We start from the raw sequence: 24,431 nt of genomic DNA on the forward strand, positions 1-24,431 counted from the left end.
CCCCTTGACAATCTGTTCCACCATGAACGCATACCTCACACCAGTCTTCTTCAAAACCACAAAGATAAAATTATAATAAAACAACATACCCTGCTGCCAATAAACTATTCCGTCACATAAATCCCTCCTATCCCATACCTCGGATTTGGCGACCATATTGAGGGTCATCACCTCAACCCATACAATATGGAAGTAAAATTATTATCTCGTGGTTACCATAGATATAGTAAAAACAGGGTAGTCACACGTATAGTACAACTATGACCTTGTGGCAATAATAGATATTGTCAAGAAGTGATATCTAGTTTATTAGGGAGAAGGTATAAATTCGCCACATTTCCAGCTTTATCTCCAGTCCAAACGTAGATCCGGAGTTAATCCCCGCCGCCTCTAAATTACAACCAGCACCATCTCATTGGTTCTTGAAAACTCACGTCAGCACGACCAGGAGAATTTAGAAGGGGAGTGGAAGGGGTGGTTTGGAATGTAGCGCAACGTCGTCTGCCAAACGTTATATAGGCAGGTCGACTTTCGGTATGATGCATGCGTTTGTAACAGAGAAATTTTAGAACATGTGACCGGAAACTCGCCTACCCCAAAAAGCTCAACGCGACATCTTGTTTGGGCGTCATCACGTTTAATAGAGTCAAAGGGGGGGGGGGCTTCCACTCCTCTTCTAAAATCTCTCAGGCACGACGCGAATGACGAACACTACGTATTTTCCGAATGAGGAGAGGCGAAATAGCCCGGCGCCTCCTTTTACGTCCCCCCTGTATTTTGAAAGGGGGACTGGGACTATGGCACGCGCGAATACTTAGGCATCTTATACCTTCTTCCTAGTAAACTAGATATCGCTTCTTGATTTAGTCTAATTATAATCACGTGGTTATCTTAGATATAGTTAAACTATAATCACGTGGTTATCTTAGATATAGTTAAACTATAATCACGTGGTTATCTTAGATATAGTTAAACTATAATCACGTGGTTATCTTAGATATAGTTAAACTATAATCACGTGGTAAGAATAAACAGAATGGTACTGACAGGGGAGGAGCTACGGCGACGTGACGTCAATATTGGGGGTCCAATATAGTGACCATTAAATTTTCATTGTAACCTATTGTAAGACCACCCTAATTTTCAATCTCACAGTTTTAATAACGAAATAAGTAAGAAGTATTTATACTCAAAGGCTAAAAACACTTTTATTAACTTAAGTGTGTCATGTGTAAATGTTCTGACGAGTTTAGTTACAATATGTTATGATTCTAATGGGAGGGCAAAGGGGGGTACAAGGTTTTTTAGGAAATATCCAAAATACAATTACAACGTTATTTTTTTTTTTTAAATATTCCACTCTCTCCAATCTGACTAGCCGGAGCTTTCGTTAAAATCGTGAAATTAAAAGTTTTTTAATCATTTTTATAACACTCAACATGAACGAATAAAATGCAAAGTAAAAACAAAGAAAAAAACGACATGGCACCATATTCTTCACTTTGTATAGTACCATGACCTAAAAGTGAAATTAAAGGGGAATAGTTCCAAGCCGCTTAGGGATTGAACTTTGCAGCTTCACTCCCAAAGGGTCAGGGTTCAAAAAAAAAACCCGGGTTTTTCTTAAAAAAGCCCAGCCCACCGGGTTTTATTGGGTTTTTCTGGGTTTTATTATTGGGTTTTTTCTGGGTTTTATTGGGTTTTTTCTGGGTTTTATCTGGGTTTTATTGGGTTTTATTGGGTTTTTTCTGGGTTTTATTGGGTTTTTTCTGGGTTTTATTGGGTTTTTTCTGGGTTTTATTGGGTTTTTCTGGGTTTTATTATTGGGTTTTTCTGGGTTTTATTATTGGGTTTTTCTGGGTTTTATTATTGGGTTTTTCTGGGTTTTATTATTGGGTTTTTCTGGGTTTTATTATTGGGTTTTTATGGGTTTTATTATTGGGTTTTTCTGGGTTTTATTATTGGGTTTTTCTGGGTTTTATTATTGGGTTTTTCTGGGTTTTATTATTGGGTTTTTCTGGGTTTTATTATTGGGTTTTTCTGGGTTTTTCTGGGTTTTATTGGGTTTTTCTGGGTTTTATTATTGGGTTTTTCTGGGTTTTATTATTGGGTTTTTCTGGGTTTTATTGGGTTTTTCTGGGTTTTATTGGGTTTTTCTGGGTTTTATTGGGTTTTTCTGGGTTTTATTGGGTTTTTCTGGGTTTTTTATCTTTAGCAGCTGTGTGCATGGTAGAAATTGTCATTAGAACGTAACTGCTAAATAAAAAAGTCTTAAAATGCCTCATAAAAAATAATAAATAATATTAAATGTTACTTTTGAAGTGGAAAAAACAAATATCTTTAAAATGAAATTATTCTAGCATTGAAATTCATCAAAATTGTAGATCTTAGTGTTGGGTTTTATTAAGCGGGTTTTTTATGGTGAGTAAAACCCAATAAAACTCAAGGATTTTTTTTTGGGCTGGGTTTTTTTAATTCGAACCCTGCAAATGGTTCAGGACCCGTGAATGAGCTTCACCTATTAACTTATACTTTGTAACTCTTCCTTTAGGTTTAGGTACCGGTATGTTTGGGGGGGAGGAGGACAATGTTGATTCGTATGTTTTGTGGTGGTGGTAGATGTTATGTTTATGTTTAGGCGAGGTTACTTTAGGCTTAGATGTTTCAGTTCATGGGAGGTTGTTGTTTCTTAGAGTGAAATCTGACGTCGTGTTCGCGTCTTTGACTGGGCGAAATGAAGCCCCGTCCACATTGCGTGCACTGATGAGGGTATTGTTTCGTATGAACGCAAATGACGTGAGCTTTGAGCGAACTGGCTTGCGTGAAGCTTTTGAAACAAATGGAGCAGGTGTACGGGCGCTCCTTCGTGTGCACGCGCATGTGACATATCAATGTGTTTCGAAGAGTGAAACACTTTCCGCAGTCCAAACACTTTAGCGGACGCAAATTCGTGTGCGTTTTCAGATGAGAGTCCAAATTTCGCTGGCTAACAAATATTTTACTACAGCGGGGACACGGAAAGTATCTCCCGTCTCCCGGGTCCATCACCCGTTTAGTTTTTGATTTACGCGGTTCCGATTGGCCGCCCGGACCAGTCACGTGGTTCGCGCGGGAAGTCGACGGCCCGTGATTGGCTCGCGCCGTCGACGCCCCGTTGTGATTAGGCCGAGATGATGGCGGTTGTTGTTGTTGCTGCTGCTGCTGCTGGTTCTGAGCCTGTTGATGTTGGGGAGGCGGGGGAGCGGCCGTGACGGCGGCTGCAGCCGCGGCCGCTGCCGCCGCTGAAACGGCCGTGTTCGGTAGCGTGCCTTCCCGTAAACCCGGGTCCGGACTAGGTCTACAGTCCGGGCCTTCCCGATTGATGTGACACGGCGAAGAATGGTGATTCGAAGAGCGAATCTGCCCTCTCGGCGGTTTGAGCTCAACATTACTGCAAAAATCAAATTCGGCGTTACGAAAAAGCAGCGACGCTCCGCTTACATAATGTGCAATAATTTGGCTTCGATCCCACTCCGTTACGCGCGGAAGATTGCCGTTCCGTTATGTCGAATGGATCCCCCATTATATATACACACACGCGCGAGCGGAAGCCTCCCCTATTTCCCCCACCATTTGCAAGGACGCCTATACAGGCGCCATGATACGTAAAGTTTAAAAAATCCTATACAAGTCAGGCGTGCTACGGTAATTTACGTAGTTGTCAACCTATACGGAATTTTGGTAAATAATGGCAACGTGCACGGCGCGCGCTTTATTAACGCGTCGTCCGACGCGCGTAAAAATAGCTCGCAAATTTTTTCTTTCGCGCCCCATTGTGAAATAACGGAGAAGGATGCCCCGCGCAAAAACGGGAAAAGAGAAAGGGAAGAACCCATTATCGCGGAGGAGCTATATTCGTAGATCATGCTCTAGGGCCTACCTTGTAGGCCTATATCGACGCGCTGCATCCTGCGGGAAACTGGAAACGTCCGGCTGACGATGATGGTCCATGAATATTCCGGCACTCGGTGGGTAGTTTTGCAAATGACTAAATAATCCACTCGACATTTTGTTAAAATGTTCGAGATTCATCTTGAAATTATTGTCAAAAAAGCACAGTCGGGCCCGTCAGAAGGAAAAGAAACATAGCACCTCGGGGCGCGCCCTCTACCTAAACATCACAACACTATTTTTGGTTATTTTTAGACGCTAGCGCCACTCGTTCGGAAATCTCGTACTATTTAAGCGCGGGAAAAGAAGCCCTTCAAACCGCTTCAAAATCATTCCTCTGGGAACGCCTATTCCCTCTCCCCTCCTCCTTCCTCCCTCCCATTCGATAACGGGAAGTAACGGGATAAGGGATTACGCAATATTTTCGACATTTTTGTTGTTGCCACCGAGATGCCGGCGCGTGACAGAACGCGAAAGGTTTTACTTTTATTTCCGCTTGTACTTTAAGGTTACGTCACTTTCAGGATATAATGACGTAACCCTTTCGTTACTCAAAACGAAACCAAATCTTTACTGTCTTCAGTAGTGCCCAACCCGTCTTATATGTCGAACGTATCTAAATGTTTCTATAAATTTTAATTGCATCCGATTAGTGTATTGAAAATGGCAAATAGGCCTAAGCGACAGAATATAATTCCGCGCCAACAAACTGTAAAATTTTCCGTCCTTTTCCATGAAAATCCAAATTTAGCTTATACAAAATTTACTAAAATCGCGAGTGAACTAAAGCAATGTTGCGGGATTGAAATCATCAAGGATGATTATAAGGATACATCTACTTCAGTAACGCTAAGTGAACAATTATTTTTCAAAATTCAATGTATAGCTCAATGCCATCAATTTCCAAATGAAAATTCCCAAGCATACAATGCATTCCAAAATTACTTCCTTAAAATCGTATCTAAGGTCACTCCCAAAAAATCTAACAGTCCGTGGTTAAATTTTAAAAGCAACAATGCCTATCCGAGATATTTCAAAAGCGCCCATGAAAATGTTAAAATCACTAATATAAAAATTGGAAGCCTTATATCTTCTAGTCACTTTGTAGGACATTTTTCTCGAGAAGTACGCAATGTTAACTTTTTGCATGATAAACAAAAGGTGGTCGTGGATGATCAATTAGAAATACGTTACGCGTCCTTAAAAAATATTCTTGTCAATGGTAACCAATGGGTCTTACATATCTCTAACCCTCCTGTCGTGTATCAAACCAAAACTAATACTATCAAGTATCCTACACACGATTTCAATAACTTCATTTTCGGAAGATGTAACGCGATTTTGATCACATTCAACAACGCATATGAAGCTAGTCAAATATTATCCCGACTATATTACTGTTGCCAAAACTCGGGATCAGAAATTATTAGTTACGTTAATTTGCAAGTTACTACAAAGAAAGTGCCAAATTGTTTACCAAACTTTGATTTTGGTTCCTATGAAATAAATTATCTGATCGAAGCAATTGTTAGAAGAAGTTTCGCACCCGAATTACAAGACTTTCAAAAATTTGAAACTACCGTTCAAAATTTGAAACTGCAGAATTCCCCAGTATTAATCGAAGCTTTGAAAGATTTGATCCATATAATGGACACTGGAATAATTTTAAACTACCAAAGAGCCTTACAATTGTCCTTTGAACGTAAAATGAGTTATACGAAGAACGATACGAGTATTATGGACATTATCCCTAAGAAAGCTAAGCAAGTTCGACGAGCTGTCATAACCCCGACTCGAATTTTACTGTATCCACCGGAATTGATAATAACGAATAGAGTAATTCGCAATTTTCACATTGATTCCGCCCTTCGAGTATCATTCCGCGATGACAGCTTAAATAAGTTGAATCAAAGTAGTGGAAAATATCTTAGGCGAGATGTAATATTTAAAACCATCAATGGTATTGCGAACGGACTAAGTATCGCGAAAAGAAATTTTAAATTTCTTGGCTGGTCAAACTCGCAAATTCGAGATCATGGTTTATGGATGTACGCGAAAGATCCAAAGGGTGAAACTGCAATGTCAATTCAAAGATGGATGGGGGATTTTTCAAATATTAAAGTCGTAGCGAAATTCGCAGCCAGAATGGGTCAATGTTTTTCGCAAACTGAAGAAACCGTAGCCGTACCTTTGACCGAAGGTCGAGTTAAAATGGAGGAAGACATTAAAGGAATTGAATTGGATCCTGAAAGTAAAGAGCCCTACGTATTCTCCGATGGAATTGGAAAGATTTCGTTGGATTTGGCCAAAAACGTTTGCGAGACCCTGGGAGTTACAAAAATATGTAGTGCCTATCAAATACGATATTCGGGTTATAAGGGGATGCTGGTTGTCGATCCGACATTGAAAGACCATGATATCGTTTTTCGGAACAGTATGAAGAAATTCGAATGCACCACTTCCCAAACTCTAGAAATAGTCAAGATATCTCAAGCGTGTAAATAAGAGTTATTGTATTGTAATGTCAAATGGAGTACATCGAAAAACATCTTGCAAATAACGAGTACAAATTGGCAAAGCTATATGATGTTTTCCTATGTACCCTCAAGAAGTTATATCAGTATCTCAGAGAGAAGGTATAAGATGCCTTTGTATTCGCGCCAGGCCATAGTCCCAGTCCCCCTTTCAAAATACAAGGGGGGACGTAAAAGGAGGCGCCGGGCTATTTCGCAGCCTCTCCTCAGTCGGAAAATATGACTGTAATTTTCGTCACTCGCGTCGTCGCGCTGACGTGAGTTTTCAAGAACCAATGAGATGCTGCTTGTAATTTAGGGACGGGGATTGACTCCGGACCTACTATACGTTTGGACTGGAGATAAAGCTGGAAATGTGGGTGAACGAATTTATACCTTCTCTCTAAGATACTAGATATAACTTCTTGGTACCCTTTAATGGATACGCGCAACATATTTTACACCTTACCTGTCAAGAGAATGTACTTGTAATAGACAAATTCGGAGAGAGCACGACTTGCGCTGCCTTTAATGGTGTCTTTGGCCATATTATCTGTAATTTTCAAAATAGTTTATTACTTAAAAAACCTCCTTGAGGTACGAATCGCGCATCCCAATTACTGAAAAATATATTTCATTCTAGGCCTAATTATAATATCTATTGTTCTAGGCAATTTATCTCTAAACCGACCACTTATAACCATTCTTGATCAAATGGGCATTGAACATTCAGTTTTTCTTAAAATGCAAAACGAAAGATTACAGCTTCTAACAGACATCCTCTTGGATGACTCTAAAGCCGTTTCCTATTTAAAACGACATCACAACATTCCCAATATTCAATTTGATGAATTTATCACGTCGGGAATTTTCCCGACTGTAGAACCCTTTTTTCACGCCATGCTCGTAAATGGACACAAACTTGACATTGGTATTTGTCATAAACCGTACGTCGTTAAAGCTGTCGTCTCTAAATAATCTAATTTCGTTTTAATTAAGCTCAAATTATGAAAAAAGCCAAAATTCCAATTAACCCCGCTGATGGTAGAAATATGTTTGGTGTTATTGACGAATTAGGTGTATTAAATTACGGAGAAGTTTTTGTACAATACACTACAAATCTTATCGGACAAGAAACTAATATGGAAACTACCGTTGTTAAAGGTATACTTTAGTTACCTTACTTAACGTATTGCCAGAAGGGGATAATAGAAGAAGGATGACACTCTGTATCCTCTTAATGCTTTAGTTATGTAACGTCATTCTTCCCAGGCTCCCCCTTCTAGTTTGCTTTCCCGCTCATCAAACTACAAATGGGCATCGCACCGTAAGGTGAATTCTATAGTTGTTTGGCACTAAATCCCCAGCAATCATCCCACAAACCTTGATTGTCTTGACGTGGGACAAAATGCACAAGCGCATGCGTCTTGCCAAATATTTAAACGCTGATAAAGTAATGATGAGGGAACTATTTATCGTGTATGTGATTCGGTTTAGTAACCTTGCTCTAAATGATCCGATGTTGGGAAGAGTGACGTTACACTTACCCCGCTTTGTGCTTGTACACTTCTCTCGAAGAGAAGTATTATATATTTCTGGTATTGCGTAATATTTAATTACGTTTTTCCCTTAATTTTAGGGAATGTTTTAGTTACCAAAAACCCCTGTTATCAACCTGGCGACGTACGAATCTTGAACGCTGTTGATGTCCCTGAACTTCATCATATTGTGGATTGTATTGTTTTTCCTCAAAAGGGAAAGAGACCTCATCCAAGTGAAATGTCCGGTAATGCTAATTAACTGAAAGCATAAATTAAGTAACATACTTAAATAAAATGCAATACATTTTTAATTAGGATCTGACTTAGATGGAGATGAATTCGCAGTTATATGGAAAGAGGACTTTATATTTAAAAAGGGTAACGCGAGACCCAGACATTGTCCAGTTCCTGATAAGAAGGACATTACAACTGATGTAACAGTATGTACATGAAACTTTGTAAAGGGGGTGAATTTTGCTTCAGGATTAATATTTTTATTGCAGACCCGTGATTTATTAAAGTTCTTCTCGATGTTTATCCTAAATGACCGTATTGGACCATTGGCCAGTGCCCATTTAGCTACTGCTGATAGTTTAGGGTTGCATCATCCGCAATGCGTTCTATTAGCAAGAAGCTGTAGTATTGCCGTGGATTTTTCAAAGAGTGGCGTTGCTAAGGAATTAGAGGAACCGTTTTCTGTCAAATGGTATCCCGATTTCATGGAGAAATGGGATAAATCTAATTACGTATCCAAAAGAGCCTTGGGAAAACTTTATCGAAATTGTTTGGGCTATGCGAGGGGAAACTCAAAAACCTGTGGTCACTACGAAAATGTTCAGGTACAGATTTCTGAGTTCGCTAATGCTTTAACCTTTAACCTTTTGCGTTCGTTGTATCAGATATTTATCAGTTGTTACAATGTTTGTCAACAGGGTTCGTACAAAATTTTTCGAATGAAATTCCCTGACTTTTCCAGGTTTTCCCTGACTAAATCCCACAAATTTCCCTGACCATATGCAATAACGTACATGGCGAACATATATGAAAACAAATCTAAATTCACTCGAATCATTTTTGCAGAAGTTATAGTTATAAAAATTAGCCAATTAATCCGTTTGAATTTAACTTTAATTAAATTATAAATAACCGGAGCGAGCGAAGCGAGCTCCCCGATTTTGGGGCTCTGTTCAAATCTCAGACAACACATTTTCTGGTCACCCTTATACTGTTATCCAGCTTAAATTTCCCTCCAATATATTTTTACCTGACATTTCCCTGGCCTTTTAGGTTCATTTTAAATTTCCCTGACCTTTTAGGCCCATTTTCAATTTCCCTGACTTTTCCAGGTCGTGTACGAACCCTGGTCAATAATAAGTAAACTTTGTTTGAAGAAATGGCTTTTGTAAACAATATGATTTCAATTGGCCAATCCAGAACACTCTTATTATAGGTGGACCCCTTGCTTACGTATCCAGGTTGGGAAAAGTATAAATCAACTGCCATCAAGTCAAGAGACAAATATAACTCTTTGCTCGAGTCAATTTTGAACAATTACGGAGTAAGTCACGAAAGTCAAGTCATGACTGGAATGTATGACGCGTTAAACGGTCGATTTGGCGTCAAAAATGGCCGGAATGAAGTAGAGGAACTTCTTAAAATCCTTGTTCAAAGCTTGTTTCATTGTTTTAAAAGAGACTTTGAGTCTAGTTTTGAAACTGCCTCCTCGGTTGATGTAGAGGAGGTTAAGAAAAAGGCTTCGGCATGGTACGTTGTCACGTATAGCGAAAAAAATCCCAGGTTTTTAAGCTTCCCATGGGTCGTTACCAACCATTTGTTATGCATAAAATACGCGAATATTATCGAGAAACAACTTAAACTTAGCGAGAAACCCGTAATTGGTCAATTGGAAAGTATTATCGAATCTGAATTGGAAAAAGTTAATGCTTTACCGGCGAAATATAGCTCTTTTAAAACGTACACTCTTAAGAAAGCCGAAATTTTAATCAAAAAGTGGGCCATGTTTAATAATTTCAAACCGGATGAAGTTTTGAAACTGTTCAATGCTAGTATTAACATTGATCTTTACTCTAATTGCGAATCAATTACCTTAGTTTTAGATTTTTTCAAGTATATTAACGATCTTAGCATCGAAGATGAAACTTATATCAAAGAAAAGTTAAATTCATGTCAATGTGAATTAAAATGGGAAACTATGCAATATATTTCCAGGGCCGCGACGTATACCTATAAGCAAATCGCTATTGAAAAGGATTTTAATCCATTTGGTTTGTCAAGGGCCGTTACGGGATCAACATTTACTAATAAGTCTAATTACGTTGAAATGGAACCCAGATCGATTTCCGATGAAGTTTTAGAGTATTGTAATTTAGAGTCCCTATCAAAGTTTTTTAAAGTTAGATCAAGGGTTGATAATATTGAAATAAGACTAGAGGATGGTAAAATTCTGGTAAGCGCTATTGGAACGCCAGCTGCGATTGATGGGTTAGAGGGATTGATTAAAAGAGGATCGGGATGGTTGAAAAGATGCCTTACAACTCAAAATCAATGAATTACGATGTTGCTACAATAATTTTATGGTTTGGGTCCAAAATAATTGCACGTTCTAAGTTAAGCCCCACTGACACTAACCAAGGCTTAACCTCATGTTTAAAATTTGCTTTATATTGTAATTAATTTTCAGAAAATAAACTAAATTAACTAACAATTAGGACTACTTAATTCATTTAAAATGTAGGATTAAATAAAATAATTAAATGCTAGCTGGATGGCTTTAGATTATTGAAAGGGTTATATACACATGCCGTTCTTGGCTTAACCTTTCGCCTTCAATTTCAACGTAACAATGGACTTAGTCTATAACATGTTCTAAGTTAAACCTTGTCCCACTGACACTCACTCAACCTCGTGTTCAAAATTTCCTTCAAATCGTAATTAATTTTCAATAAATAAATATAATTAACTAAGAATTAACGCTAGTTAAGTAATTTAAACTCTAGGATTATCGAAAAGGTTAAATACACATACCGTAGGCTCAACTTGACATTGGACAGTCATAGGTGGTGACTCTGGTAAGATTGGACTCTTTGTCTGTTTCCACAAAATGGCGGGCTTCCAATTTCGGTGTAACACGTGGGTCGTGGCTTTAGGTCGCCGGCTCAGAGAGCTATAGCAAATTCCGCCGGTTGCCGGTAGGGGCGCTTTAAAGCGTCACGTGGGCCGTAACATACAAAAATTGGTCCCTTGGAGTAGTATTATTACTTTGGGCTGATATCCTCCTTGGCTTCCGAACCACGGAAGTTTCCAATCCACGGTTTATGAACTTCTTTTCCAAATTTCCAATACACGTTATCTAAACTCTATTAAGGCTATATTGTATATTCTACAGCAAATAAAAGACATTTTTAAAATTATATCAGTAGATTTTGTTCAAATTTAATGAAATCACTTTGAACATGCTTTGTATCAGTCCATATTATTGCTCCATGGGTTTCTACTCCATATGCTATTGTGACGTCAGCGTAGGTAAAACGTCACTGGCTTAGTTTTGGCAGTGGGCGGCCATGTTTGGTACCGCTTTCATTCCCGGTGACGTCACACTATGGCCCTTTCAATTCTTTAGTTTAGTTCCAGTTAATTAAAATGAAACATTGTATTTTTTTCAGAGCTTTATAGTAAACATATTCACAGCAAAAAAATATAGGCTTCAAAGAAAGAAATTTAACATTATGTCTTTAGAATATTACAAACTGTCAATAAAAAAAACTCCAAAACAGACTAGAAACTTGCTGGCTTTTCAATTATACCAAGAGTTAAAATTAATTCTAGTTACAAGAAAAGGTTATTAAGTGTTTAAAGACTCGAAGAACGCGCTGCTCAATAGACCTTTTCAATGTAAAAAAAGGTGGTAGGCAACCCTCGGTATCCAACGGGACATACAAGGGGGGTTGATACGTTGCCATCCCTCTCTGCAAAAACCCTACAGCGCAGGCGCCAAAAAGAGAGATGGAAGGCGGAGTTTTACCCCCCATGTCTTTCCCTCTTACTTAAATCATCGAAATGGTCTATTTAGACTGTCAAACTAAAATGGGGCGTGGCTTTAGATTTGAGTCCAAGTATTAATTGCTTTGAACTGGCCTGACATCAAAGTACTATAGTATAATATTATATACAGTTATTTTTTAACTAAAATTAACTTAAACTAAAATATATATTCAATTTAACTTTTTGTTATTAGATATTCAAAAATTAATTTGGAATGTACACGCAACGCAACGCAAACACACTCTAATCCGACTTTTCTTTCACTGCATATCTCAATAAAAAATAAATTAATAGATAATTGGGGGTTAATTAATTAATTTAATTAGCAATTTCGGTTAAGGTTAATAATATATATATTTATAAAAGGCACTTATTCGTCTTTAATTGGTTGTCTTTTATTTAAAAATAGATAATAGTAAAAAAGATTTTGGTTCTAAAATTAAAATTAACTTTTCTTCGTTAAAAATGACAAATTTTAAAACATAAATAAGTTGATTTTTTTAAAGTATAATCCCGTAATAATAATAAATATTTTAATAAAATTTTCTGTATAAGAAAAGAAATTTAATTACCAAAATTAAAAATTATTATTAGGAATTAATTCATATAAATTTGGTTTTATAAGCGCCGCTTTTTAACTTCTTTGAAATGAAATAATGTGGTAGCAAAATTCAGAAACATTAAAAAACTAAGCTTACCTACATTTAAATAAACGACCAATCCATGAAGCTCTTGGCTTTTCCTTCTAAACATTCTAACTGAACAGGTGTTATGTTAAAATTAAAAATGGTGGCACAAATCACACATTTTAAAAGAAACGCGCCGTTTTTAATCCCTTTACATTTATGTTTGTTTAGTCACTTTTTTTTAAATATCGAAGGCACATCCCTGATGATACTAACTATTTTACAAATTATTTACAAAAGGGCCCAAGGGAAGGGAAGGAATCTTTTAAAAAATATATATTTTTGATTCATAGAGAGTGTACTATTTTATCGCTATTATCTAAAAAAAAATATCACTTTCTATTTTTTTGTTTTTTTAGTAGTTCTTTTTATGCGAGAAATGGAAGATTAAATGGTTTAATTAATATTTCCAGACGATATATATTTTAATATAAAAATTTTTCAGTTCTTACTGGCTAATATCACCTGCATGCATCTGCCAAATTCATCCCCCCACTTTCACGATAAAGGATGTTCTGCCTTGAGCGACTTCTGTTAAGCATTGCCCTTCGATCTATAAATTAAAATCAAAATTAAAATCGAAATTAAGTTTCCATAACCACATAACTCTACTTGGACGACATTAAGACAACCATTTCGCGAGTTAATCTGGTTGAACAAAGTGGGAGGGGCTAACAGAACCTTTCATTCAGTCACATTCTATTATATTGTCTTTTTGGGAAGAAAATTTAAATCAAAATTAAACTAAATTAAGTTGACATAACCACATAACTCTACTTGGACGACATTAATTAACCATTTCGCGGGTTAATCTGGTTGAACAAAGTGGGAGGGGCTAAAAAAACCTTTCATTCAGTGTTGCATTGTATTATTATATTATTGTTTTGGGAATAACACTAAATAACTAACATTTAATTTAGGCCTGACATGCTTGGTTATTTAATCAGTTAATATTGGCATTTAAGTTGTTAATTAATATTTCTCACACCAGACTGAGTTAATATAAAATAAATGCAATTCACTTCAGTGCCAATATTCTATAAAAATTACCGATGTCTTGGCTGGTATCATAATTACATTTCAAAAACGAGAGACAAATCTATTTGAAGAGAGAAACATTCAAATCTCTACCTGAACATTAACTACTGGATAAACTAAGCCTATATAACTCAGAACTATTAAAGTAACGCCCACTCGCGACATTAAAAAACCAATTTAAAATATAACTTACCACCGCCGCCTCTAGGAGGCGCCTTCCGTCTGGGTTTGTGTTGAAAGGCGTCTCCCGTTTTCAAAGCTTCTAATAAATTATCCATAACACCTTGTTCATCATTACCAGCTATAAATAGAGATAAATAAACAATTATTTACATTAAATTAACAACAAAATATATAAATAAACAATTATTTATATCATAAGGACATTATTTCTCTTTAAGGGCCCAAGATTCTATGTTACGGTTGAAATGTATGTATGTCCGATTTGGACGGCCATCCGTCTCATCTCAAGTGGTATAATAATTGTATAGTCTAAACAGAGGCCGAGCGCATTCGCTGCAGAGTAACCCGGCATTGAACATTTTTCCCTCCTTCAAAGATTTCTCACGACAGCTCTTCGTGATTTTTACTAAGCGCGAATTTACCTCTTGTGTCTGAGAGAGCAGGGGGGGTTCTGGAAATTCTCTTACTTATTTTTTCCCCTCAGTCCTTCCTCTCTCGCCTACCCGCCTGTTTTAGTTTGATTCCCAACCGCTTGGGAGCGTTATCTCAGAGCTCGCGTATGGACCACGACCGGCTTAGGATATCGGTCGTGGCTGATTTTGAAAATAATTTTTCTCTCCCGCGAATTTGACGAAAAATTCGGAAGGAGCCCCCATACAAAATCTACGTCACATCTAGCAGAACTAGATGTTTTTGCTAATAGATGCGCTTGGGCCCTTAAGAGAGATGATGTCCTTATGTTTATATTAAATTAACAACAAAATATATAAATAAACAATTATATTATATTAAATTAACAACAAAATATATAAATAAACAATTAATTATATTATATTAAAATAACAACAAAATACGCAAAACTTACCATTAGTTATGTCTAGCAGATGTTTCTGGGCTTTCCTATCTGCCTTTTCTTTCTCCGCCTTTTCCCTCAACTCCTTCCCTCTTCTTATCTTTTCCTCAGCTTCGCGGAGTTTACTATTTTCCTTGTGCGCTTCCTGCAAAGATTACAACATTCCGAGGTCGGTAAATAAAACAAAAATACACGGAACACGTAAAACACTAAACCCAAAAGACTACGACTACGACTACTTACGATGAACTGATCCTTGAATATTTTTATATCACTAAAAAATTCATCCAAGGAATATTTTTTAGGATCGAAAACGTAAAACTCCGACAGTTCGTCATAAAGTTTCGTCATTTTCTTGTACATGTTCTCCAAGACTTCGGTTTGTTTACGCGATTCTTCTAGGAAGCTCTTGAGAACATTTAGTTAAGGAATTTTTTGTCTTAAATTGATGTAAAAAGTAAACAAACAAACAAACAAACAATCAAAATAAAGGATACAGTCATGACTTCTTCAAATCGATCACTTTCATTTTGGGCTTTGAAGTTTTTCAAGTCTAAGTCTAACTGTTGAACTGATTTCTTCATTTGGTTAATGTTTTTAAGTATCTGATCTGGTGAAACTAGACACCAAACAATGATAGGAAACACGACAAATCAGTCTCGGACTCTCGGTATCGTTTATAAATGGCGGTCGACCCGGCCGGGAAATGTTTTATAAATGGCGATCGACCCGGCCGGGAGATGTTTTATAAATGGCGATCGACCCGGCCGGGAAATGTTTTATCAGGGTTCGTACGAAATTTTTACATTGAAAATCCCTGACTTTTCCAGGATATCCCTGACCAAATTTTAGCAATATCCCTGACCATTTTAAGGTGTTAACCAGAGCCCACTTCATCATTCACGCCTGGCTCATATTAAGCATTGCTCGAAGCAATCATGGTTTGATATACCAAACGAAATCCCTGACATATCCCTGACTTTTTAGGAAAATGTTTTAAATCCCTGACTTATCCCTGACTTTTTCCCCTATTTTCCGTATCCCTGACTTATCCAGGTTTTCCATGTTATCCAGGTTCCGTACAAACCCTGTTTATAAATGGCGATCGACCGGGGGGGAAATGTTTTATAAAGGGCGATCGACCGGCCGGGAAATGTTTTATAAAGGGCGATCGACCGGCCGGGAAATGTTTTATAAAGGGCGATCGACCGGCCGGGAAATGTTTTATAAAGGGCGATCGACCGGCCGGGAAATGTTTTATAAAGGGCGATCGACCGGCCGGGAAATGTTTTATAAAGGGCGATCGACCGGCCGGGAAATGTTTTATAAAGGGCGATCGACCGGCCGGGAAATGTTTTATAAAGGGCGATCGACCGGCCGGGAAATGTTTTATAAAGGGCGATCGACCGGCCGGGAAATGTTTTATAAAGGGCGATCGACCGGCCGGGAAATGTTTTATAAAGGGCGATCGACCGGCCGGGAAATGTTTTATAAAGGGCGATCGACCGGCCGGGAAATGTTTTATAAAGGGCGATCGACCGGCCGGGAAATGTTTTATAAAGGGCGATCGACCGGCCGGGAAATGTTTTATAAAGGGCGATCGACCGGCCGGGAAATGTTTTATAAAGGGCGATCGACCGGCCGGGAAATGTTTTATAAAGGGCGATCGACCGGCCGGGAAATGTTTTATAAAGGGCGATCGACCGGCCGGGAAATGTTTTATAAAGGGCGATCGACCGGCCGGGAAATGTTTTATAAAGGGCGATCGACCGGCCGGGAAATGTTTTATAAAGGGCGATCGACCGGCCGGGAAATGTTTTATAAAGGGCGATCGACCGGCCGGGAAATGTTTTATAAAGGGCGATCGACCGGCCGGGAAATGTTTTATAAAGGGCGATCGACCGGCCGGGAAATGTTTTATAAAGGGCGATCGACCGGCCGGGAAATGTTTTATAAAGGGCGATCGACCGGCCGGGAAATGTTTTATAAAGGGCGATCGACCCGCCAGGAAATGTTTTATATATGGCGATCGACCCGGCCGCGCTGTCATTTATAAAACGCAATCAATCAAACAAGCGCGTAATTTGAACTTTATTTACCTCTAGCAGCACGATCTAAATGAATTATTTCCTCTGGAAAGTTTAGGATATCGGGAAACTTCTCTTCGCATATTTCAGCCAAGAAATGAATCAAAGTAGTTTTTGAATCTAAGGCTTTAGTGCCACTTAGCTAATAAAAGAAAAATTAAAAAAATAAAATAATTAAAATCATTAACTTCACAAGTTAAAATTAAAACTCACTTTAGTTAAGAAGTTTATTTCAAAACCAATGGCTTGACCATTCCGGGAACCAGAGTTCATATAATTTCCAACCAACAGAACAACTTCTAACATCTTAGTAAACTTTTTACTACCTTTGAGCTCTTCACAAGCCGCCGTTGCGGCCACAATATCCTATAATTATAATTATTTTTAATTATAATTAAAACAAACAAACAAAAACATAATTAAAATTAAAACAAATAAATTTAACTTACAGGTTTGATATCTTGAACCAATTCAGGAAATCTAAGTTTGAAGCTCATGGATTTTAATCTTGGCACTAATCTTTTAATACTTCCGAGCTAGTAAGTTAATTCAAGAATATTTTGATAATTAATTAACTTCAATCAATTAGATAAATTTAAATTATCTTACAGTTATTGCAAATTGTTCCGCTTCAGCCAGATCATTAAATTGATCTTTGAACTGCTCTAATTTGGCCAACTGTTCAGGTTCAGGTACGTAGCGAATGAGCTGTTGCAACATTGCATCCGTTAAATTTTCCTCGTCCATTTGAAGAATATAGTCTCGGAGTTCAGTCGGGTTCATTTTAACAGAACCCAATAGAATCACTAGAAAATACAATTAAATTAAATTAAAAGTTTATTACAAAATAATTAATTAAAAGAAATAGAAATTAAATTAACTTAAGGCTTCCGGAGAAATTAAAAAAAATAAAAATCTTACTAAGACTCTGCGCTGATTTAGGATCGATAACTTTAAGATCTTTTGCTTTCTTCAATGTTCTTTTTCCGCCATCTTCGCTGCTAACATCTTGAACCTTTTTCACTGTAAATTAATTAATTTTCAATCAATTAAAGTCTTAAATTAATTAATTTTCAATCAATTTAAAGTCTTAAATTAATTAATTTTCAATCAATTTAAAGTCTTAAATTAATTAATTTTCAATCAATTTAAAGTCTTAAATTAATTAATTTTCAATCAATTTAAAGTCTTAAATTAATTAATTTTCAATCAATTTAAAGTCTTAAATTAATTAATTTTCAATCAATTAAAGTCTTAAATTAATTCTTTAATAATAAATTCTAATTAGAAACTTACAAGGTGGAAGAGAAGAGAACCTAGACGCTAAACTATCAAATATATCATCACTTTCCAACTTCTCCTCTTCAACTTGAACCCAAAAGGCTTTCTCCGATAATTTATTTGGCTGGATTTTTTTCCAATTAATCCTTTTAAGCGGATTACTGGGCTTGTAAGTTTTCTTTGGCTTCATCCCATAAGGCAGTGTGTCCATGGTGACGGGTGAAGGAGTGAAACCGATTCCAGGAGACATTCCTGGGAATGGTGGAGGAGGGGGTCCCATTCCTGGCATTGGAGGCGGTGGAGGTGGTCCACCCATTCCAGGCATTGGTGGTGGAGGTGGTATATTGCCTCCCATTCCTGGCATAGGCGGTGGAGGCGGGATGTTACCTCCCATTCCCGGCATAGGAGGTGGAGGTGGTATATTTCCTCCCATTCCTGGCATGGGTGGAGGTGGTGGGATGTTACCTCCACCCCCCATTCCTGGCATAGGTGGTGGAGGTGGAGGGATGTAAGGAGGAGGACCAGATGGGTGTATTGCAGAGCCACCAGGAGAAACTGGAGTGAGGGCGGTAGATCCCGGGGGAGGACATCCTCCGGCAGCCTATAATAGATAATAGATAATAGTAAGTTACAAAGATCTTTAAGTATTCATTAATATTTAATTAGGAAAATAAATATTTATTAACATAATTAAAATTAATTACCATTTTCTTAATTTGCTCTTGAAAGGCTTTGATCTGATTTTCGCATTGAGCTAATTTGGCATCAGATTCTTGTTTTGACGTCAGAGCTTCTTCGAGCTTCTTATGGAGCTCTTGGGAGTTGAACTGTTCTTCTTGACGAGATTTTTCCACTATAGCTTCTAAAAATATATTATAAATAATTAAATACATCTCTTAAGTCATTAAAATTTTACTTCTAATGAATGAAGTCATTAAAATTTTACTTCTAATGAGTGAAACCATCTCTTAAGTCATTAAAATTTAACTTCTAATGAATGAAACCATTAAAATTTTACTTCTGAGTGAAACCATCTCTTAAGTCATTAAAATTTAACTTCTAATGAATGAAACCATTAAAATTTTACTTCTGAGTGAAACCATCTCTTAAGTCATTAAAATTTAACTTCTAATGAATGAAGTCATTAAAATTTAACTTCTAATGAATGAAACCATTAAAATTTTACTTCTAATGAATGAAACATCTCTTAAGTCATTAAAATTTAACTTCTAATGAATGAAGTCATTAAAATTTTACTCCTAATGAATGAAGTCATTAAAATTTTACTTCTAATGAATGAAGTCATTAAAATTTTACTCCTAATGAATGAAGTCATTAAAATTTTACTTCTAATGAATGAAGTCATTAAAATTTTACTTCTAATGAATGAAGTCATTAAAATTTTACTTCTAATGAATGAAGTCATTAAAATTTTACTTCTAATGAATGAAACCATCTCTCAAGTCATTAAAATTTTACTTCTAATGAATGAAACCATCTCTCAAGTCATTAAAATTTTACTTCTAATGAATGAAACCATCTCTCAAGTCATTAAAATTTTACTTCTAATGAATGAAACCATCTCTCAAGTCATTAAAATTTTACTTCTAATGAATGAAACCATCTCTCAAGTCATTAAAATTTTACTTCTAATGAATGAAACCATCTCTCAAGTCATTAAAATTTTACTTCTAATGAATGAAGTCATTAAAATTTTACTTCTAATGAATGAAACCATCTCTCAAGTCATTAAAATTTTACTTCTAACAAATGAAACTCCACCTCAGATCTTAATTAACTTCTACAAGAAGTTTCTTACCTATTATGGGTTCAACATCGATCTGGAAACGTTTCGTGTGACGGAAATCAGGATCACAGCCGCTTTTATGAAGCACAATTTGGGATACGCATTCTTCTATTAATTTAAAATAAGCCACTCTACAATAACAAAAAAAAAATACAAAACCATCGTAAATGGGAACTAGAAAGGTACAAGTATCGATAATAAGTACCTGACTGGTATATCATCACGAATACATAAAAGATGTTGAAGTATGGACAGAAAATAACTTTCAGCTGGAGTACTGAGCACCATTTGTTTTACAAACTCGTAACAGTCATTTAAGTCACTAATTAACTCAAAATTAAGGAAAGAAAACCTTTCTTTTACCTTAAATTACTAAAATAGTCAATAAAAGGATACTCAAACTCCATTTTGACATTGTCAAAACGTTGAACAAACTCTTCGTAGTCTCCCTCCTTGCCTTCGTTAAAGACTTTTAAATGAACCCCAACTTCCGAACTACCTTCCTCAGTTTCAAGCATCTAACAATTAATGTTAATTAAAATAGTAAACATCGCTTTAACCTTAAATAAACGTATTTCAATTTACCTCAAAGCAATCAGAAAGTCCAGCTCGCATACATTCATTCCTAATGTGCATTCTGAAATCTAAATCCTCAGCTTGGTTGATCAAAGAATTGATCAAAACCATGCAAGCAGCCTATAATTGAGATTTTTTATAAATTTCTAATTGAACTAACTAAGTATTAACTAATTTAATGTACCTTTAAGGAGACATCGGAAGTGCTTAATTTTTGAATAATGGTTTGGAATCTATCTTGACCCTCATATTCACCCAATATGGTAATAGCTTCCAGAGCTTTCCCATGGCTAAATAATATTTAATCATTAACTGAATAAATTTCAATAAACACCAGAAACTTAAATTTCAATTAATTAGCCATTAATTGATTAGCTATTAATTTACTAATATCTATTAACTGGCTATTAATTTACTAAATATCTATTAACTGGCTATTAATTTACTAAATAAAAATAGCAAATATCTATTAATTAGCCATTAATTTACTAAATAAAAATAGTAAATATCTATTAATATAGCCATTAATTTACTAAATAAAAATAGAAAATATCTATTAATTAGCCATTAATTTACTAAACAAAAATAGAAAATATCTATTAATTAGCCATTAATTTACTAAACAAAAATAGAAAATATCTATTAATTAGCCATTAATTTACTAAACATCTATTAATTAGCCATTAATTTACTAAACATCTATTAATTAGCCATTAATTTACTAAACATCTATTAATTAGCCATTAATTTACTAAATATCTATTAATTAGCCATTAATTTACTAAATATCTATTAATTAGCCATTAATTTACTAAATATCTATTAATTAGCCATTAATTTACTAAATATCTATTAATTAGCCATTAATTTACTAAATACCCATTAACTAACAAACAACTTTACCACAGTAATAACTTAGGTAAGTTTCTAAACAATAAATATTAATTAACTTAATGCCTATATAATAAATAATAGCCTAACCCTTTGTCAAAGCCTGAAAAAAAAAAAGACAAATATTGTCTCAAAGTCCCAAAAAATACACCTTAAAAATAGGCCATATTCTAAAAAAAAAAAAAATAAGAATAAAATTCACTGTACTTTTGGCTTCTTTAATCACAGTCTTAAACCATTATTATTAATTATTAATCCCAAATCTCAATTCTCTAAATACTAAATAGTTACCCAAGTTCAAATTCCTTATCAATTTATGACAACAAAATTTGAATGAAAGAAAACCCACTAGGCTAAAACTAAACATGATAAAATTAGGTTAAAGTCTTTGTAAATTATCAGTCACTGATATTTATCTATCATTGACTTATTTCTAGTAAAAAACTAAAAAAAGAAAATACTACCAAATTTAAAAATAACTTACCCATTTGGTGTGATAAAACAAACAGTTGCGACGAGTCTTAAAGCATCACTTGCTATAGATTCATTATGGGATGCAATTGACCTTGCCAATAGGTTAATGGCTTCATTATGTTCAAAAACTCTTTTTAAACCATCCTAAAAAAGATCATTTAATTAATATAATAGGCCAAAAATAGGCCTAATTAATAACACTTACAGTGTTGTTCATGATTGCTTTTAGGCACTTGACACATTCATGTTGAATTTTGGCCACTATTTTATCACTTTTGTAGCCACTAATTAATAATTAAATTTACATTAATTAATGTAAATAAATAAATGAATAAATTAACTTACTGATCATAACAACGTTGGAAAATTTTTAATAAGGCTTCTAAACCTTCTTGACCAAATTCCTTCACCCAACTTAATTTCAAAATTAACAAATTAACATTAATTTAAATTTCTATAAATTTTAACCTAGATTTCTTTATATTTTACCTAATAGTATTATTGGTTAATGCAATTCTAAGGGATTCCATGACCCTACATAGTTTTTCATGACTCATATGTTGTGTATTATTCAAAATATTAATATAGTCCCCCGCACTATGCTTTTTTTCATCCATGTGATCTTTTTTATATTGCATTTTCAACATGGCCCTCTTTTGATTTAAGGTTTGTTGTCTTAAAGGGTTTTTACGATCCTCAGCCAGATTCATGTCATCCTGTTTTTATTTAAAGAGTTGTCTTAAGACTAGGAGCGTTAATACTATTTACAATTGGAGTCCTGGCTACTTAGTATTGCCATGTCCATCAAGAAGCCTTGGCCTCTTTGCGTAAATGGTATGAATGATCCTGGGTACTTACCAGCATCTTTTCAAACTCGGAGATGACCTTATCCACTTCCCATTCATCAATCATATTATCAGGGATTGAATAACGATCAGTGAAATCCTCCGAAGGTGGTCTGATCGGAGGATTGGCATGCTTTGTCTTTTTACTTTTAAAACCCACCATATCAAGCTGTAATGGGAAACACCTTAAAATATCCTGATTGGAAATAGACTTTAACCCACTACGCGTCCGTTTCCTAATATAATCAACCATATCCATAGATTTTTTAAGGGTCAACAACAAGGAACACCTAATTAACTAAAACCAAACCTCCCATGATAATACTATTAGACTAATTTCACATCTACCACCACCTTCTTCCTTCTAGGAAACAATTTCTTTCCCCGATAACTAGTACAGTACGCCTACAATCAAAGTCAAAAATCCCGTTTTTCACTCAAGGTTGAATAGTTTCAAATACTTACCAAATAACCCCCTTTCTTGTCCTTGTCTTTACCAGCCATTTTTAAGAATACGCGGCGAAACTAGATTGACAATTTTTTTTTTACTGTCGAGCGATTAAATCCATCGTCCGAGACCTTCGAAAAACGCGTTAATTTCGACAGCGCGTCATAAATAGGAATAATTATAACAGGTGCGAGCGGTTCGTAAAAAAGAGGATGATATCATTCATACTTGTAAGGGATAGACCCCTACTGAGTAGACCAACAAGTACAGGATTCGCTAAGCCTATGTCAAAATTTTCAAACTAAATACTCTGTTCGTATAATCGGACTTCGTACAAGTTTCATAAATATTAGAATATAAAAGAAATAAAATGCAGCGGCGTTTTTGAATAATTAATCTCGATAATTACGCTATGTTCGTCTCGGTATTAGACGTGATGAACATACTAATTAACTCCCTAAAAATTAGCACAGTTTGCGCGGGACCACCACGACCACTCCTCTGCCCCAGAAAAATTTCGAAGCCAGTGATTAACTCCGGCGTTCACCGTCTGCTGTAGAAATATGGAGACATAATTACAGGAGGCGCAAATATTTTAGACGCCTACAACATAATAAAACAGTTTCAACTCCTATATATTTTAGCTTAGCTTCTTGATCTACCCGCATTGCGGAATCCTAAAAAATAATTTGGAACATTTCTCAAATTTTGACACAATCTTATCGTCTTAACAAAAAATTCAATTGATACTAAAAATTAGGGAACCAATAACTGATACACTTCTCAAGGAAATCCGTGGATTTAAAAAAACCTTTTGATAAACATTTGTGTTTACCCATTCTCAAAGCCGGTTACCATATAAATTCTTGTTGGGTTTAAAATGACTATACCCGCGGGCTATTTAAAAAGACAAGCGGTTTCACTTCAAAAAGAGAAATGCCAAATTACTTTTAATTACACCCTTAGTAAGCCACAGTCAAAAAAGCCAATTATCCTCTAATGATTTTTAAAATACCAATAACATTTTTGTCATTTTTCATGTCAGAAAATTATAGAAAAAGTAAAAGATATGTATCCAAAGTTTTCAGACTAGGAGGATTAATACCATTTACACCAGGAGGCGAATCTATACTTGGTACTGCACCTTATAGCCAAGTAGTATGGCTTCCTCCTGTAAATGTATCAATCCTCCTAGTCTGAAAACAATGCATACAAA

General features: G+C 35.8%; 3 protein-coding genes across 4 annotated transcripts; 1 reads left to right on the top strand and 2 right to left on the bottom strand.

The window, feature by feature from the left end:
* Window positions 1-1,182: 1,182 nt before the first annotated feature.
* Window positions 1,183-4,071, bottom strand: LOC149690453 (uncharacterized). The gene is made up of 2 exons (XM_089869989.1): window positions 3,920-4,071; window positions 1,183-3,430 (listed from the first exon to the last, which is right to left on the bottom strand). Exons 1-2 carry the CDS (start codon window positions 4,069-4,071, stop codon window positions 2,665-2,667), a joined length of 918 nt encoding a protein of 305 aa, XP_089726115.1. The 3' UTR covers window positions 1,183-2,664.
* Window positions 4,072-4,593: 522 nt separating this feature from the next.
* Window positions 4,594-12,864, top strand: LOC149690454 (uncharacterized). The gene is made up of 7 exons (XM_089869983.1): window positions 4,594-6,427; window positions 7,114-7,374; window positions 7,443-7,607; window positions 8,083-8,229; window positions 8,300-8,424; window positions 8,488-8,823; window positions 9,435-12,864. The coding sequence occupies exons 1-7, from the start codon at window positions 4,594-4,596 to the stop codon at window positions 10,551-10,553; spliced, it is 3,987 nt and encodes a 1,328-aa protein (XP_089726109.1). The 3' UTR covers window positions 10,554-12,864.
* On the bottom strand, window positions 12,853-23,736 carry dia (diaphanous related formin 1). 2 transcript variants are annotated; one of them, XM_089869985.1, is made up of 24 exons: window positions 23,233-23,736; window positions 22,781-22,936; window positions 22,412-22,638; window positions 22,268-22,336; window positions 22,128-22,206; window positions 21,933-22,066; window positions 20,742-20,847; window positions 20,567-20,677; window positions 20,378-20,499; window positions 20,187-20,303; window positions 19,994-20,112; window positions 18,879-19,036; window positions 18,190-18,775; window positions 17,815-17,916; window positions 17,503-17,699; window positions 17,343-17,429; window positions 17,107-17,259; window positions 16,906-17,035; window positions 15,304-15,425; window positions 15,050-15,214; window positions 14,819-14,951; window positions 13,964-14,071; window positions 13,185-13,285; window positions 12,853-13,096 (listed from the first exon to the last, which is right to left on the bottom strand). In XM_089869985.1, exons 1-23 carry the CDS (start codon window positions 23,269-23,271, stop codon window positions 13,194-13,196), a joined length of 3,312 nt encoding a protein of 1,103 aa, XP_089726111.1. In that variant the 5' UTR covers window positions 23,272-23,736; the 3' UTR covers window positions 12,853-13,096; window positions 13,185-13,193. The 2 variants fall into 2 exon arrangements, with proteins under 2 accessions (XP_089726111.1, XP_089726110.1); XM_089869984.1 differs by having other exon boundaries at window positions 13,095-13,285.
* Between the last annotated feature and the right edge of the window lie 695 nt (window positions 23,737-24,431).

Source organism: Phalangium opilio, unplaced genomic scaffold (assembly GCF_054372755.1).
Source record: "Phalangium opilio isolate 3A_F unplaced genomic scaffold, DU_Popi_V2 ptg000031l_1, whole genome shotgun sequence".
In the NCBI taxonomy this organism is placed as follows: domain Eukaryota; kingdom Metazoa; phylum Arthropoda; class Arachnida; order Opiliones; family Phalangiidae; genus Phalangium; species Phalangium opilio.

Excerpts from the sequence above, each read along its gene's own strand:
- LOC149690454 (XM_089869983.1), top strand. The coding sequence starts at position 4,594 with ATGGCAAATAGGCCTAAGCGACAGAATATAATTCCGCGCCAACAAACT. Across the intron at positions 6,428-7,113 it reads AGTCAAGATATCTCAAGCGT|GCAATTTATCTCTAAACCGA; the intron begins GTAAATAAGAGT and ends CTATTGTTCTAG. Across the intron at positions 8,425-8,487 it reads ACATTACAACTGATGTAACA|ACCCGTGATTTATTAAAGTT; the intron begins GTATGTACATGA and ends TTTTTATTGCAG.
- LOC149690453 (XM_089869989.1), bottom strand. The coding sequence starts at position 4,071 with ATGAATCTCGAACATTTTAACAAAATGTCGAGTGGATTATTTAGTCAT. Across the intron at positions 3,431-3,919 it reads CGTCGATATAGGCCTACAAG|TAATGTTGAGCTCAAACCGC; the intron begins GTAGGCCCTAGA and ends TGATTTTTGCAG.
- dia (XM_089869985.1), bottom strand. The coding sequence starts at position 23,271 with ATGGCTGGTAAAGACAAGGACAAGAAAGGGGGTTATTTG. Across the intron at positions 17,260-17,342 it reads TGGTTCAAGATATCAAACCT|GATATTGTGGCCGCAACGGC; the intron begins GTAAGTTAAATT and ends TTATAATTATAG. Across the intron at positions 13,286-13,963 it reads GCCTCCTAGAGGCGGCGGTG|ATCGAAGGGCAATGCTTAAC; the intron begins GTAAGTTATATT and ends TTTAATTTATAG.